The following is a 17,937-nucleotide window of genomic DNA, read 5'->3' as shown; positions in this document are numbered from 1 at the left end:
TTAACAACTGTAGTCATTCACTTAACAAATGTGGTAATAAAAGTCATAAAATGGGGCAAAACTCACTTAACAAATATCTCGCTTAGCAACAGAAATTTTGGGGTCAACTATGGCCATAAGCTGAGGACTATGGGTCCTCAACTTATGACAATTGAGCCCAAAATTTATGTTGTTGAGTGAGAAATTTGTTGAGTGACTTTTCTCCCATTTTGCAACTTTTCCTGCCACATTTGTTCAGTAAATCACTGAAGCTGTTCAATAAATAACACGGTTGTTAAGTAAATCTGGATTCCCCATTGTCTTTGCTTGTCAGAAGGCCGCAAAAGGTGGTCAAGTGATCCTGGGACACTGCAACGGTCATAAATATGAACCAATGGTCAAGCATCCAAATGTAGGGATGCTGCCATGGTCATAAGTGTGAAAAATGATCGTAAGTCACTTTTATCAGTGCCGTTGTAACTTCGAACAGCCACAAGGTGAAGTATTGTAAGTCGAGGACTACCTGTACTTGTACCCCTTTAAATCACAAGTCCCCCAGCAGCCCAACACGGTTCACCCCTTTTCTGTCTTCTCTGTAGCTGCTTTTATCACCTCAGGCAGGCAGCGAGAAGGTGGCCAGGACCTGCAGCGCGAAGCCGGCAGCTAAATCCTCGTCTCCCGACCTATTCACGGGAGTTTGCTAATTCAGCAACTCCCGCTTCCTCTGCGTGACAGAACAAAGTGCGGGAACCCTCGGAGGACGACACCGCGATGAGCCAGCAGAGCCTGCGGCTCGCGAGGAAAAGCGGGCCTCGTGCAGCTGGTTGGCTGGCAGACAGCCGCCGCTGTTACTCAGACGCGGGTTCGGGCGTGGGGCTGCTGCTCTCTGCAGCCAGACGCTGCCCTGCTCGCCTGCCAGCCCCAGAGGGAAGCTGGGAGGAAGCGCTGCAGGGCGGCCAGACGATGCAGCTCCGCTTTTGGCGGTAGGCATGATCCCCTTAGAGAGCTCAAGATGTCTTTCAAGGTAAGTCCGCAGTCGAGCTGTGCCGGGCGATGCTGCTGCTGATCTGCCGCTAACGTTGCAGTCATCCGCCGGGGCAGGCCTAGTTACAGCGGCTGCCTCTTGCCGTTAGCCCGGGTTGCAGAAGAGCAAGAGGAAACCGGCCGGGGCACAAACCGACTGCTCCAGAAAAGCGATCTTTGGCATGTCACCGCTCGCCGCCGGCGGTGGAGCCAAGCGCTGAAAGGCGAAGCGTGGTGCGACTGGGGCGAGTCCTTCGTGTCTGCATTCATCTTAGGCGCGTGGGGTTGTCAGTAGCTGGAAAATGAGCCCGGTCAAGAAGTCATCGTGTCCCCCCCACCTCCCCGTCTCATGCCAGTTATAAGGGAGACAGGTTCGCGTTCAAAGGACACGGGAAAAGACTTATATCTCCCAAATTGATACTAAAAGTGGTGCAAAGCCTCCAGCTATTGAGAATTAACAGAGCAGCATTCTGGGAAGGGTCTTACGTAAATTGTTATTTATTTAAATTGATTGGTCGCCCAATGGAGTTTAAGGGGTAGGTCTGAGGGGGCTGTAAAGGGGAAACCCTGGTAGGCCTGAATTTTATATCGTCATCAACAACAAGAACGACAATATTTCCATAGGCAGCTTTGGGACACCAAAAGCAACTCATCAAATTTTTTTGAAAAAAATTATCATACTGGTTATTAAAATACATATTAAACCAAATTAACTAGATTCCATTTTTTTGCTGAAACAAATTGGCTATAACTCAATTTGGCAAAAAAAAAGTCACACAGGGCAGGGTTGCTCTGCCTCTTAAGGTTTTTTTCCCCAGTAGGTTGCAAGTCACCATCAGAAAGGCTTTTTCCACATCTTTCTGATCCATTTCTCCACATGGCAACTTTACCATAACAAGCTACTTTAAACTAGACTGGTTTCCTGTACTGAAAGTTAAATAAAGATGTATAAAGCTATCCATAAAGACCCCCCATGTCAGGAAGATACCTACACCGGTATCTCAAAATAAAGCTCTTTCCTGTTAATATAAGTAGACCCACTACATAATGGGAAAGAGATTGTGCTGGGATAGGTTGAGGTGGGTGAGAGAATTTAATGAGGGATTTATATGTTGGAAGTTTAACGTTGGGGCCAGGTTTTTCATTTTTACTGTTTTAATAGCCTTAATATGGTTTTCCATTGCTTTATAATTGATACTGTTTTAATTGTTGATTGGAAGCTGTCCAGAGTTCAATGTAAGATGGGCAGCTGTATACATATTTTTTTTAAAAAACAATACATTTTTATAGCATCAGGAGGTTCAAGTTGCATAAGGAAATCATTTGTTTTTATCCTGCCTTGTTGTTTTTATAAAATAATTCAAATTCATACCCCTTCTTCTTGTTTTTCTCACAACTCTGTGAGGGCTGAGAGAAAGTGACTGGCCCAAAGTCACCCAGTTAACTTTCATGCCTAACATGCTACCGTGTTTTCCCGAAAATAAGACAGGGTCTTATTTTCTTTTGACCCCTGAAATAAGCGCTTGGCCTTATTTTCCGAGAGGTCTTATTATTTTTGAGGTGCAGGAGGTGGTGAGCGAAGTCACCTCATGGCTGCTGCTATGTTGCAATATTTTCAGGGAGGGCTTATTTTCAGGGATACAGGGTAGAATTCACAGTCTTCTGGCTTCTAGCCTGGTGCATTAACTCCTAAATTCAAATTAATCCCTGTGCTCTCCCAAAGAATTAGTTCCTGTTGCTCCATCTTTCCTACCAGTCTTCTGCCACCTGGATTATAAAGTTATTTTCTTTAGACAGCATGGATTTCTCAGTGTTTGGGGAAAGTATTAAGATAATATTGTATTCTGGTTTTGGAATATGTTTTTATGCAGTCATGCAGGCTGTCTCATGCAGCATCAGTTTATGGTATGGTATTGTTTCCTTGGTAATGATCTCCAGAGAGACCTCTATGAGCACCTTACTTACGTGGGAAAGACTTAATGGAAAAATCATTCTCCTGTGGTAGGTATGTAGCCAACATTTTGTATCTATCTCATAGAAAAATCTTCCTACTAACCAGATTCTATGCTCTGGCCTTTTTGTTCATGGAAGATGATTTAATAACCACTGTATAAGAGCATTACCCGAGAGACCTGAATGAATGAGAACTCCATGGCCATTATCTGACATAGAAAATAGATACTGATTCACAGTGGATTTCCTCATCTGCACTGCTCTTTTTATTTGGCCTAGTTAACAGATCTTTCTAATAGCCATGATAATTTGAAAAGGAAGAATGACTATATTTTTTTCTGGATAATCAAATGTGCCAGATATTTAGTTGTGTGTGTATATGTGTGTGTGTGTGTGTGTGTGTGTGTGTGTGTCTGTCTGTCTGTCTGTCTGTCTGTCTGTCTGTCAGGTGCTTTGACATAACACTTAATCATTTCCTTGGCTCAGCTGATAAGGGAGGAGAACATGGCTTAGTGGCTAATACAACTGCCTAACATGTAAAAACAGCCCAGGTTCGAATCTGAGTAAGGGTATGGCTAGCTGATGAGAGCTAAATAGCTGAATACGTGCAATAATACAATAGCAGAGTTGGAAGGGATCTTGGAGGTCTTCTAGTCCAACCCCCTGCCTAGGCAGGAAACCCTATACCATTCCAGACAAATGGCTATCCAACATCTTTTTAAAGACTTCCAGTGTTGGAGCCTTCACAACTTCTGGAGACAAGTTGTTCCACTGATTAATTGTTCTAACTGTCAGGAAATTTCTCCTCAGTTCTAAGTTGCTTCTCTCCTTGATTAGTTTCCACCCATTGCTTCTTGTTCTACCCTCAGGTGCCTTGGAGAATAGTTTGACTCCCTCTTCTTTGTGGCAAGCCCTGAACTATGGTTGTGGGCCAGCTGCCTGCAGAGCGTACAACCATAGAGTGTGCGCCCAGAGTGCCCACTGCCAAAAGACTCGGGTTGGAAGCAGCGGAAAAAGCCAGGGTGGGATGGCGGTGGTGGTGGAGGTGCCCTGGCTCCATAATGAGTGTTGGGCCATGCATCGTGACGTTGGGAGGTGGGTGAGCGAGAGCGGAACAACCGCTCGCGCAACCCCCCTCCTCCAGCCATGCAGAGCGCCATTCACTGGCATTTGGAAGACGCCAAGCCGTTGGAGCCAGGTGGCGGCGAACAGGCGCTCCCGCAGCTTGCCGATACCCCTAGGTCAGTGAATGGCGACAGCGCAACACAGCCATTTGCCCATGAGGCTGTGCCCGGCTCTTTGGGAGCCCGCTCGCAAGAGAGCAGCCACCCGGCAACCCCCCTCTTCAGCTGGACACAGCGTTGCTCACCAAACTAGCGGTACCCCAAAGGCGCCAAGCAACGCGATCACCTTTTCCTCCCCCCAGGTTCCTGCATCTTGGCACCTTCGGGATACTGCTAGGTTGGTGAGCGGCGCTCTGCCTGGCCGGAGGTGGGGGGGTTGTCCAGGGGGCTTATATGCCGGGGGGGGGGGGCTTATATTTTTGCCTACCAGAATAATGTGGCATGGCTGTATTATGAGGACATGTTATATTTTCGGTGAAACACGGTAGCACCTGGAAGCGTGACTCTTTACTTGTAGGATAGGGTTTTCTATTCTCAGCTCTATAATAAAAGAGCTGTCCTTTTGAAAAGTATTTATTCATTGCATAGAGCACCTTTTTCTAAGGTGTGCCAAAATTGTGTGTGCGTGCCCACCCATCTGTGCATGCATGTGTGACTCCCAAGCATGTATGTGTGACCCCCTGTGCATGCACATGAGACCCCTGTGCAGGGGGGAATTTTCACCCTCCCCAGGCTTTCCTGAAGCCTGGGGAGGGCGAAAATGGCCTCCCCCCGGCCCTCTGGAAGGCCGAAAATCAGCTGGCCAGTATGATGAGCATGCATGTCGGAACTGGCAAATATGCCATAGGTTTGCCATCATGGGCATAGAGGTTACTAAGCAGGATCTCTTCTTTGTCTTTTTTTTTGTAGTGTCATTGAATCCTGCCTGAAAAAATGCTGCTGTTCCAATAAGCAGATATTTCTGATAAATGTCAACTACCCATATTTTCCCCAAAATAAGGCCCCGTTTTATATTTTTTTGCCACCAAAAAAGGCACCAGGTCATATTTTTTTTTGGGGGGGGGGGGAATATCATCCACTGATTCACCTCACTTGCGCACATCGCCCCCAGCCTCCTTTTCGCTGTCCGAGGCCTTCAGGAACTTCTTCTGCAGCCGACAAGGCTTTCCTGAAGGTCTCTTCAGCTGATAACAGAGCTCCTGATCGATCGCGCCTGATGTTATCGGTTGCAGAGGCCTTCAGGAAAGCCTTGCCAGCTGCAGAAGAAATGGGCCAGCAAACCAGGTGTTGGAGTGTGCGAGGCCTGGCTGCAACTGTCCTAAGATAAATAAGTAAGTAGGGCAGCTCCATTCTCCTCCCCCCCCATCCACCTCCTAGCTTAATTTTTACCAATGCACTCTGGAATGGGTGGGGTTTTATTTAGGGCTTATTTTGGGAGGTAGGGCTTATTTTGGGTACATGTGTAAAAATCAAGCTACGATTTGCTTTCGGGGTAGATCGTATTTTCAGGGAAACATGGCATATATTTTTATATTATGTTACAAGGTAGAATTTTAACTACATAATAAAATGCTGGATTTCTCATACTGTTCCCATAAATTTACACAAATGTTTTATCATAATCTCTCAACAAACACTGTTCCCTGGAGATTTGAAGGTAACAAATACCTCAACACTCAATTATAACACACTATACCAAACCTGCAGGAGAGACAGGCAAATCCTCAGGGAATACTGAAGTCAGCAAATAAATTTTGTGCATTTGTGTATCACACCTAGTTCTGGTGTAAAATTAGTCTGCCAGTGGAGATTTACCACAGTCTGCAGGCAAGTAGGATATAATGCAGTTATGCTTCTAATCTCTTTATCCCATGGACAACTCCAGCCCTCATTAACTTCTGGTTGCATGGCAATGTGTTCTTCTGGACTAATAGTCTCCCATTACTTATTGTGCATATGATAACTACGTATGTGTTCTTTGGGGTGCTTATTTAATAATGATCCCTTAAAGTTCCAATGCATTTATTGAACTATTGAACAACTACTTTACACTTTTAAAGATAAAGAACACTGACAACAAAAAAAAGAATGTACAATGTGCCTCAGATGGACAAGATTCTCCTTCCATAGATTAAAAGAAAAAATAATGTTGCTAGATTGCTGTAATATCTTTGATTTGGGGTAAATGTTTATCACTAAAATATTCAAGATACCCACCTGCTTGTATGCAATATAATGAAACAAGTTTTTATTATTTTTGTTATATTTGGATTTATTAACAGAAGGAGACGCCACTTGCAAATGCTGCATTCTGGGCTGCAAGGAAAGGAAACTTGGCACTTCTTCAGTTGTTGTTGAATAGTGGGCGTGTCGACGTGGACTGCAAAGATAGTGTAAGGGCTTTCTCCATGGAAAAACATATGATTTGCATCTGTTTTTATAATATACTGTGATAGGAAAGACACAATACTGAGGAATGTATTAATTTTAGTTTCTAACTTTTGCTTAAAAGGAATTGCCAAAGAATTTTAACTGCAGTTCCATGCTTGGAACTTTCCATATTTTTCTCTTCCTTAAAGAGAATATCACTCTTCCCCCACATCACTGACTTACTGTTAACAATTGGGGTGGGTGAGGGGGAATTCCAGAATCAAGGAGTGCTATTTGAATGGAGCCTGTGACACGGAACAGGATTCAAACGTGCTAATGGGTGCTAAGTAATGGCCCATAGCCTTAATTTGTATGTTCTTGCATGATTGCTTCTCGGAAAAGTTTGAACATTTTCTACCAGATGATTTGAAATAGCATGCCTCTGACAGGTACTTCTTGATATAACCATTTGTTTAGCAACTGTTTGAAGATACAGCAGTGGTGAAAAAAATCCAGGATTCAGAGATGCATTTGGAGCAATATAAAGTAATTCATGACTTAGTGGCAATTGGGACTAGAATTCCCATTGCTATGCAATGTGATCATAAACTGTGATAGCATTGTTTAGTGATGGCAGTCTCTGCAGTCTGGCTGCCATCAGTAACTGAATCACCTGGACATTAAGCAACTACTGCTGACTTTTCACAACCAAAGTCAATGGAGAAGCTGGTAGGAAGTTGCAAGGCTGAAAGGCAGATAAGTGATTGTGCTGGGTGTGGGGGAAGATGGAGGAAGGAAGGGAGAAAGTGTGTGAAGCTGCAATGGGATGTGCTAGAGGTGCTGCATGGATTGGGAGAGTGCAAGGGAGAGTGCGAGAGGTGCTGCATGGGTTGGGGAGGAGGCATAGACATGTGTAACTGATCAGGATGACACAAGCACAGAGGAGCTGGAGGAGGGTGCACAGATGGGGAAGACTTAGCTCAGCAACTTGCAGCTTTCCCTACTGGCTTCCCCATTGACTTTCTGAGGAAGGTCAAATTTTCTGGGAAAAATTGAAGATCAAAGAGCATCACAAATGTGGAAGCATATATGCAATAAAAAAAAAATTATATAGAATGTAGAGTCCTTGGTGTTCTCTGTTTTCTTGCAGATGTGTCATTACACATAGTAGTTAACAATGCTAGTAAGGAATAGGGTTGGCTTTCAATTTACGTTGTAGTGGCTTGCCCTGTCAGTACTGATGGGAATGTAGCATATTAATCAAGTAAAGTCCTCAAAAACACACTAATTAAACCAAATGACCCAACAGCCCCTGAAGAAAAAAAGGAGTCACCTACAACCTACAGGGTAAAGACTGAAACAGACACTGCTTAGGTCAAACAGGCAGAAGACTAGCAGAATGCATCCATGAACACCAACTGGTAGTCAGAAGACATGACGAAAACTCTTTAATTTCACAACATACGTTCACAACTACATAACCACAGTTTCAATTGGAAACATGACAATTTTAGATCAAACCAAGTTCCAAAGTGCTAGAGAACTCCTGGAAGCCTAGCATCTGACAAATTGGCCATCAATAGACACATAAATATAAACAACATCTACATACTGTGCAAAAAGGACAATCTACAAGTCAAAACAGGAACAAAAAGACCAAAACACCTCTCCATCAGCACTCAACACCCGGATGAGTAAAGGTTAACACCAAGATTAACATCAATCAAGAAGTAAACCATACTTCAATCAAGGAACTACCAAACAAATTAACAATATACAGTCCAACCAAAGATACAAAAAGTCTGACAGGGCAAGCTACTAGAATATAAGTTGATGCAAATCCCCTTTCTTACTAAGTCCGCAACTTAGGAGTCCTCCTGGATCCACAGCTGACTCTTGATCACCAGCTGTCGGCTGTGACCAGGGGGGCATTTGCCCAGGTTCGCCTGGTCCGTCAGTTGCGGCCCTATTTAGATCGGGGGGCTCTCACAACAGTCGCTCGAGCCCTTGTGATCTCTAGACTGGAATACTGCAATGGGCTCTACATGGGGTTGCCCCTGAAGTGCATCCGGCGACTACAGCTAGTCCAAAATGCAGCCGCGCGAGTGATAGTGGGCGCACCGCGGTTCGCCCACGTTACACCTGTCCTCCGCGAGCTGCACTGGCTACCTGTTGGTCTCCGGGTGCGCTTCAGGATACTGATGACCATCTTTAAAACACTCCATGGTAGTGGATCTGGGTACTTGAGAGACCGCCTTCTGCCGATTACCTCCCTAAATCGACCAATTAGATCGCACAGACTGGGCCTCCTCCGAATTCCATCTGCCAGTCAATGCTGACTGGCGACCACACGGAGGAGAGCCTTTTCTGTTGCTGCCCCGACCCTATGGAACGAGCTCCCCATGGAGATCCGCACCCTCACCACTATCCAGACCTTCCGCGCAGCCCTCAAGATCTGGCTCTCCCAGCAGGCCTGGGGATAGGCTCCTAATTACCCGCCCGAGTGTTTGTTTGATTGCTGAATGAAAGTTGGGTTTTATTATTTTTCTGTTGTTCACATATTGTTTTGTTTTGACCTTGCACTTCCCCTCCCCTGTGGTTGTAAGCCGCCCTGAGTCCCCTCAGGGAAAAGGGCGGCATATAAATCCCAATAAAAAATTAAAAAAAAAAAAAAAATTACTAGCACTGATGATGTTACCTAGTTTGGGTAATGAAACACCTGCAAAAAAACAACCAAGTTCCGAGAATACCAAGGACCCTTCATTTCAACACTGAACTACAAATATTCTCTTTTATTGAGATATTGAATGTTTGTTCTTGTCTATAAGCATATTAGCCTAGACTTCAACAATGAAATAGAGTTGCCCAAAATATTTTGTCTTTCATTTGAGCCTGAAGCTGCAGAGAGAATAAAAACAAGCTCCAGTTTATTTACACATTTAAGGTATTTACTATATTGCTTTGTGCCCAGCTTGGTTCAACAGCCCTTATGGTAGCATCATACTATGGCCACAAAGAATGTGTACGAGAACTGGTGCTGCAAGGAGCTGATATTAATCTTCAGAGAGAGGTATGTTAATTTCTGCATTTAAAAAAGAAGTGCACATAGAGATTGGTTTAATTAAAAAATCAGCACCCTATTGCATATTTCAAACACCTGCTATAGACATTAAGGATAATTTATTATTTTAAAAATATTATTACTTTTGTATACTTTTTATTACTGTAATCTCACAAATGCTATCCCATGATTTCAGTAATCAGAGATTATTTGATGTAGCAAGGTTTCCACTTGTGAAATGAAAGGAAAACCAATTTGTTTGCTCTACAAATACATTTCCACACTCCTCCTGTATCAGGATATTAGGAGCATCTTCGGGACAGGGGAAATATGTTCCTCCCCTGTTCCATTCTGCTGATGGAAGTTCTTCCAGATTCAAAAAACCTATTAAAAAGCTGTCAGTTTTCATAAGTTGCAATCTAATTATTGCACAGAAAATTAGCAAATTTCATTATGGTTTGTATAGATAAAAGACAAAAGGTCTGAAAAGAATAGGAGTTTTACTACTAATGATATTATCTTTGACAAAACATGGTGGATTTGATGGTCTGGATTTTCTTGGATTTCAGGCACTTGCTGTTAGGATTCTATATAGTCAAGGGAGACAACCTGCTATTGAACAAGAGGCACATTTTCCTAAGAGTAGGGTTTCTAATAATCCCCTTTTACTCCTCAATTTTCTATGATCTTTAAGTCCTTGCGTGAGTAGGGTTAAAGGATGTAGTGATAAGAAAATCATTACTGTATTTTAATGAACTGTGTTCAGACGTGGAATTTTCACTACATTAGTATACTTCTAACACATTACAAGAAAACTTTTTTATTAATCTGATTACCTTCTCTTTCTCAGCAATGCTCCTTTGTCCTCTGTGAAATAACATATCTAAATAGATGATTTATATAGCTGCTCAATTCACAATAGGTGAACAGTTTCTCATTATTGCCTGGCATTATTGATGATAGGATGCATCAAGCTAACATCTGTCCCAGGGCAAAGGCATCTTTTAAAGGCAAAGATGCCATATGTGAAGAAATAATGGCATCCTGAATGATTGGCTTAAAGCTCTTGTTACTTTCTGCTGTGACTAAAATCTTATGCCCAGAAAGTTTTTGCTTGCAATGGACATAGCTGATTGGTACAATATGTTTGATGTGATTAACTGCATGGATACATAAATTCACAGAACTGTTTATCATCAATAACTATCACATTTGACAGGAAGTAAGCACAAGGCAGAAATTGTGAGAAATAAGAGGATGTCATTGATTGGCACATAAAACTCATTGGTGGGTAAAATGTTTTGGCAAGCAAAAAAGGAATGAGAGTTTAGATGATCTTCAGTAATAAATTCTGCTTATGCTTACATGTAGTCTGTTAAGACTATTTTCTTGAAAATGTTAAACATGATAATGGTCTTAGCTTACCATGAGCATTTCCCATTATCAATAGAGCTGGTCTACAAATCTAACAGTAGATGTGAGTGTTGGTTACATAGCGATATTAAAATTTCATTAATCCTATATCAATGCACGGATGAGACAAAACAAATTCAGACTAAGCCCTACAACACTGACCTGCTCATTGGCAGTAAATATTGAAGCATTCTTTTAACATTAGCCCTGATAGATTCTCTTGATGGGGTAGTGCTTGTCTTGAAGGAGTTGGTGTATGACAGACCTTCTGATAAAACAGTGGGTCTTTTCTCAGATTTGACTGCTGTGCCGGATTTGGCATTTTGAGTCATTCCCCAAAGCAACCTATATGCAGCACATTGCAGAAGTATCACCATGTGGTTATTTGGGCATGAATTACTGCCCCCAGAACAGTAGGGGACAGTTCTCATTCAGGTGTTCTGAGGACAGTAATTCATGCCCAAATAACCACAGCGATCCTTTTGCAATGTGCTGTATATGAGAAGTTCCAATATGGTGGAAAGGCTCTTGACAAGGCAACCTTATCAGTGTAAAATGACATCTATCCTGATGTTGTTGCACTGGCTGCCACATGGTTTCCAGGTCAAATTCAAAGTACTATTTATTAATTTTAATGCTGTAGTAATATAAAAACCTAGAGAAGCCTGTTCAGAGTTCACTCAACAAGATTTGTGGTACACAGAACCCTTTGAATGAAGTCCAAAAAATGATCATCCTCATACTTGAGGGAAACCCGATAGGTGGACAAAAAGGCCAAATCCAGTCTAAATATCTGGCTAAATGTGCAACCAACCATAACAACAATGTAACCTCTATTTTCAGGAAGTGGGAGTAGAGATGAATATTTCAGCTTTGTCTCTTTCTCACAGTGCCATTCTTATTCTCCCTGCTGTTTGCAGCAAAGATCTCTGCATGGGATTTAGCAGCCAACTTTTCTAAAGCTTTACCTGGACAGCTTCTATGTATTTTCTGTTTCAGTTTGCCTGATTGGTTCCTTACTTGCGATCCAAATGAAACCTCCTGCTGTAGGGACAAAAGGAGCTCTCAAACTAAGGCTGGACTTTACACTACAGGGTAGAAAAGAGCCATAAAAGGTTTTTTTTTAAATCAGGAGATTCCAGAATGGTTATGATTGTTGACAAGAAATAATGGGAATGAGAAAAGCCAATGCCATGGAAAAGGGGAATAAAATTAGGGTTACCAGTCTATACCAGTAAAGTTGTAAATAATGAAGAAAAAGTTATCTATATGGAGTTGACAAGGATGGAGGCTGGGGAAATGGGCAAAGTTAAGTAATCCTAACTTTTTGAGTTGCTGGGATATGGATAGCATATAAATGTAATTTATGAACATGAGTTTCTGATACATGAAGGAAACTTCCTGGAATCTTCAAAAGAAAAAACTGGTGGGAATGAATGTCTTGACTTAGGAATCATTGCTGGTAAAGACATTTGGTTCAGCACTTCCATCAACATGCTTGTTAAACTTCTTACATATATTTTGTATTTCATCTTTAGTAATCTATGGGATTTCTGATTCTCATTTTAGACTGGAGCCACTGCCCTATTCTTTGCTGCACAACAAGGCCACAATGATATAGTGAAGTTACTCTTTGAATATGGAGCTTCCACAGAATTCAAAACCAAAGTAAGAAGTTATACTTGGCTTCAACATATTGGTGAACTTAGACAGCCAGGCAGGAAGGAAAGGCGGCTGTTTTCTTCTGATCCAAGGCTTGGCATGGAGACCTGACAAGAGGCCCATAGAATAATTTTGCTTCTCCCTGTACAGTTCTCTGGCAGGACGTTAAATTGTGTGTGACTCTTATTGCTCATTTTATATAAGTATCACTCAATTTGTTTGTTATTTTTATTATTTCATTTGGAAAGGGCAAAGCCAAAACTGACAATGAAAGCAAACTTTTAAAAAAAGAAATACAAAAGACTTTCCGCTTGATTGACAGATTGGAAATATATGAAAGTCACAGTTATAGAGACTGCATTAGCTCGATTTAGAAAACAAAACAGTACGGCATTTTGTATTTATTAGGGACAAGAATTGTTCCCATGGGGTGCTGTAGATTGTCACAGTATGATAGCTGGAAATGATGGAAGCTATAATCCCACATATTTGAGTAGTTTGGGGAAAGCTGCAGTATATAAACATCCCACCTGAGATTTTCTTACTTTTGCACTAAATAGAAGGCATTGTGATCTGCAGATATTGTTCCCATTGTAGATTTCTGCAGATCATTTGTTGAACTGCTTTCACTTTGCTGCAAAGGAGCCCATAACTCTGCAAATGGAAGAAATTGTGGAGTGCTAAATAATATACACAGAACTGACATTAGTTCTAGTAGTTAACTCTTGACAGGGTACTGGTCCCCCTCAAGCAGTGGGTGCATAATCTGTGTGTGTGTGTTTCCTGCTGAAACATCAGATGAAAGCTATTCTTTAAAGTAGCAGTATCTTTTTGCACAAAACCCCAAAAAGATTTTGCATTTCTCTGAGATCTAAAATATTTATTTCTAATCATTTTCAAAATGTGCACACCCTTACTACATGCCCTTATATATTCTGAAATGTTTATATCATAATCTTGATTTATCTCACAAAGTTCTAATATGGAACTTTAAAATGAATCTGATCCTCCCAGGTTGTCTTTGTATGTAAGACACAACAGTTTTATGGGGGAAGTAGTAGCACAAGATCCTATGAGAACTTCACCATGTAAGAAGAAACTGGTACAAAGATCTGAATTTAGGCCACAGAACAAATAGTTTAAACCAGGACAACAAAAGAAAACCTGTATCTGGCTTTAAAAAAAGTAAAAGATGTGAAAGCAACCAATAACAATAAGAATGCTTTTATAATGAAACCAAATCCATAAAATACTAAGTACAGTATGGAAAAAATAATAAAAACTTTCAAGAAATCTTAGATAATCCAAAAAATAATAGAATATATCCACAAAATAAATCCACCAAGAGGGGGGAGAACATCGACCATAACCTGAGAATTGTAGAATCTTTGCATTAGCCACAATCTACAGTAAGTAACTTGGCTGAAGGATCTTTCCCATCGGATTGAAGATCCATCATTCAAATAAAAGTTATCCTCTCTGTTCCCATAGTGCAAGGAGATGGATCAGTTTATACCAGATTTGGCTTCCTCCTTCAGTTATGTGTTTTTGAAGAACAACTTTTTGACCGAAAAGGCCATAACAAAAAACTGGATCCTGGGGGTGGGTGGGTGGAAGAGAAATGAATTAATTTTAATTAAATGAATTGCACTTAATATGATTACTTTGCATGTATTTCATTTTCTTTTCTATTATTAGTCCAGTGGCACCTTTTTGAAGAAGGATCACTGCATCCTAATCCAAAAGCTTTGGAGAGACAATCTTGGAATTACAAGTTGTGCACTCCTGACTTGCATTAAGTGTTTTTTTTTGTTTCTGACATCCTGTTTCATTAATGTGGAAACTGCCTTTTACAGGAAGTAACCCATTGATTCACTACCTGTTTTCCAGGGCTGCATGTAAATAGAAAGTTGGTTGAATTCAAATCAGAAACTCTAGCATATGTTTACCTAGAAATTCAGAATATAGAGTTTGTGGGTCTTAATGTAATATAAAAAGTGTTATCAGAAGGAGATTTCAGCACCCTAATACAGTAACACACATTGCTGTTCAGCTTATTAGTTGTTTGTGCCCAAAATTCCTTGGAGGAGTTCAGACTAGTATTGACTAATTAGTTCAATATGCACAGTATCTGTTGTACAACTCATGCATTTGCTTTCTGGTTGAAAAGATCTCTTGTGCTTCTTCATCACAGCAAAGCCATTTTTGGGTAATTGTTCTCTTCATTCTGAGATCTTTGTGTGCAGTTGTTCGAAGACTGATGTAATTTCTCAGAGTTTCCAGCATGTTTGCCAGCAGCAGCAATGCTGCTTCAGTTTCTAATGCACTGCAGATAGGACCAACCTTTTGCCAAATTTAATATGAAAAGAGGAACTCCATTCCAGGCATAATTAGAGAAAGTACATATATTAATATGAAGCACTATATACTCTCTTCCTATTTCATTTTTGCAAAGCCACTTAGCTATACCAATTAGTCAGTCATATGTGTCTATTATGGAAGAATTGAATTTTGCATTGTTCTCCTAAAAAAACATTGTCTTTCTACACAAAAATATAGGCCTGCAATTAAACAAACGTGGTATAGAATATAATACAGATTACCTTAATAAATAGAAAAGCATAAGGCATAGCTCTGTGGCCCTCTAAATTCAGATTGAGAAAAGAGTTAGCTATCTGAGCATTAAACTCCTGAGAGCACTTTTACACCAGTGACATAATTCAGGTAATCCGCATTATGCATTCAAACAAAAAATTGAATGTTACTGGTGTGGCGGGTAGATAGGATATTTTGCGGTTATATAAACATGCAACAGTTTGGAAAGACAAGTATGATGAGGTTATTAATTGCCATGATAATGTAATTATGGGACACTTCATAATCTGCATATGTGATAGAAGTAAAAAATGGAAATTATTTCCTGTCATCTCAAGCTCCTGGAAGATTGTTAAATGATCAGTGCAGAATTTTGTTTGTATTGTAGTTATTGATGCTCCATTTAGTATAAAATGAGGGCAGAACAGTGATGAAATTCATTTGTTCTGTGGCTTGGAGGGTGTGGCAGGGGAAGGATACTGCAAAATCTCCATTTCCCACCCCCCCACTCTTGGGAAAAGATATTGCAAGATCTCCATTTCCTACCCCACACTCCAGGGAAAAGATATTGCAAAATCTCCATTCTCATCTCACTCTGGGGCCAGCCAGAGGTGGTATTTGCCAGTTCTCCAAACTACTAAAAATTTCCTCTACTGGTTCTCCAGAACCCATCAGAACCTGCTGAATTTCACCCCTGGGGCAGAATATACTTGCAGTTGTCATAAAGGGACAGGTTTGACAAAGGAAAAGAAAAATGGGGAAACAGCTGTAACTTTACCAGATTTCCCAAGTTTCATGTGCTATGGAAACTGTGCAGCCATTTTATAGAACTGAATGTTATTTTATGAGGAGCCATGTTCTGTGATAACCATGGTTTGAAATAAGGGAACAAACAATGATGGGAGATGGCTTTTATCTTAAAATGCAAGTTTGCTTGAAACACAAATTATAGGAGGTGTCCAATAAACTTTCCTCATAGCTTTTTCTTCTATGGATCATGCAGGTCATTGCTTCCTTAGGTTCCAAAATTGAAAGTAAGCCCTACTGATGTGCTTGCAACAGTTCTGGGGAAATGGTTCAGCCCTGCTTTTGCTTTGCAAAGTGAACCTAGCCATAGTTCCATAGGAAGCCTTATTTAAAAGAGTAAGAATTTCCATTGTTTCTTACAGCTTAGCCTTAAATGACTCTTCTTCATGCTGAAAGCCAGGTTTCTGCTTAGAGGAAGGAAAGAGAAAAGCACAGCCAAATTTTCCCCTTTAAAAGGGGCCACTGACTAGAAATCTATATGGGGTATATTGTAGTAAATGTAAAAGCTGTTTATAAGTTGGAATAAAATGAGCATAATATATTAAGAGGGTCTGTTTCCAATTAAGATTCAAAATGTTTTTAAACATTGGGTTGTATTTTCAGGGAAGCAAATTATAACCACATAAACTGAATGTTTCTACGCTGGAGTTAAGTGCTAAGAAATGTCTAGCAATCATTGTTCTCTGAAACTTTCTCTTTTATCCGTTTGTATTCTTTTCAGGATGGTGGTACTGCTTTGCTAGCTGCTTGTCAATATGGGCACATGAGAGTGGTGGATACCTTACTAAAGCATGGGGCCAACGTACATGATGAGCTTTATGTGAGTTTCCTTGAAATGTAAATTCATTATTTCAATCTTGCTGGGGCTAAAAAGAACAAATTTGTTTCATTATTTATGTGACTGTCTCAAATAATTGAAGATCTCTGGAACACCAAATTAATACAACCTCTTCCATAAGTTTGTAGAATAAGTAATTCACCTTTAGCTTGTTCATGAGATTGCCATAGCAGTTAGAATCTTTTAATATTTCCTTAGTTGAAAAATAACTTCTCTTTATTTAGCAAACAAGTAACTCAGTTTTTTTTCATATCTCTCTATTATAGTGTTGCTTTAATTTATGCCATGTATAGAGTTTGTTTAAAATGGTGCAATCTATAATTCAGTAACCATAGTTTGCATAATGTAAAGCAGAATGGGATTGTTTTAGCAGCTGTGGGTTGCCCTTGATTCATTCTTGGATGAGAGTTACACTCAGGTTGTGGGTTGTGATAAAACAGGGGAGGGGAAAATTCCTTTACTCCAGTCCAGACGTTTTAAAAAAATACAGCCAAACCCAAAATTGCCACCTCCACTCTTAAAGTAGTACTTTCATATCAGATTTTGGTACAATAGAGTGTTGCATCAAATAATTACCCCTTTATTTCAGCTTAAAAGTAGGAGGGATATGTAGGAGCTGCACTAAAGCCTTGGGAGGGCTGCATGCAAACTATGGCTAGAAAGGAAGAGAATAGTTTGCTGGTGTCTATGATTAGAGGTCATTTATTTCTGCCTTCCTAGGTCAGTGTTTTTCAACCACTGTGCCGCGGCACACTAGTGTGCCGTGACATAGTGTAAGGTGTGCCGTGGGAAAATTACTTTATATATAGTCAATATAGGCACAGAGTTAAATTTTTTTAACATTTTCTAATGGTGGTGTGCCTCGTAATTTTTTTCATGAAAAAAGTGTGCCTTTGCACAAAAAAGGTTGAAAAACACTGTCCTAGGTAACTCAAATACAACAAGTATAAGTATCAGATATAATAATTTTTCACCAGAAATATGATTTACATATCAATAAACTGGCATATATATTTATATATGTTAATTTATGTGATAGAATGTAAATTCAAAGGTGGTAAACAATATTATGCATGAATAATGCAATAGCAGCAATAGCAATAGCAGTTAGA

General features: G+C 40.5%; 1 protein-coding gene across 1 annotated transcript in view; it reads left to right on the top strand.

The window, feature by feature from the left end:
• The first annotated feature begins 744 nt into the window (after positions 1-744).
• Positions 745-17,937, top strand: part of ANKRD29 (ankyrin repeat domain 29) — a 35,518-nt gene continuing 18,325 nt past the window's right edge. Inside the window, exons 1-5 of the mRNA XM_032222434.1 lie at positions 745-1,003; positions 6,362-6,472; positions 9,421-9,519; positions 12,493-12,591; positions 16,709-16,807. Coding sequence (XP_032078325.1) covers positions 992-1,003; positions 6,362-6,472; positions 9,421-9,519; positions 12,493-12,591; positions 16,709-16,807 — 420 coding nt within the window. The 5' untranslated portion in view covers positions 745-991. The remainder of the gene's footprint in view (positions 1,004-6,361; positions 6,473-9,420; positions 9,520-12,492; positions 12,592-16,708; positions 16,808-17,937) is intronic.

Source organism: Thamnophis elegans, chromosome 8 (genome assembly GCF_009769535.1).
Source record: "Thamnophis elegans isolate rThaEle1 chromosome 8, rThaEle1.pri, whole genome shotgun sequence".
Taxonomy (NCBI): domain Eukaryota; kingdom Metazoa; phylum Chordata; class Lepidosauria; order Squamata; family Colubridae; genus Thamnophis; species Thamnophis elegans.
The sequence above is the reverse complement of the archived record's forward strand: the minus strand, read 5'-3'. Positions and strand labels throughout refer to the sequence as shown.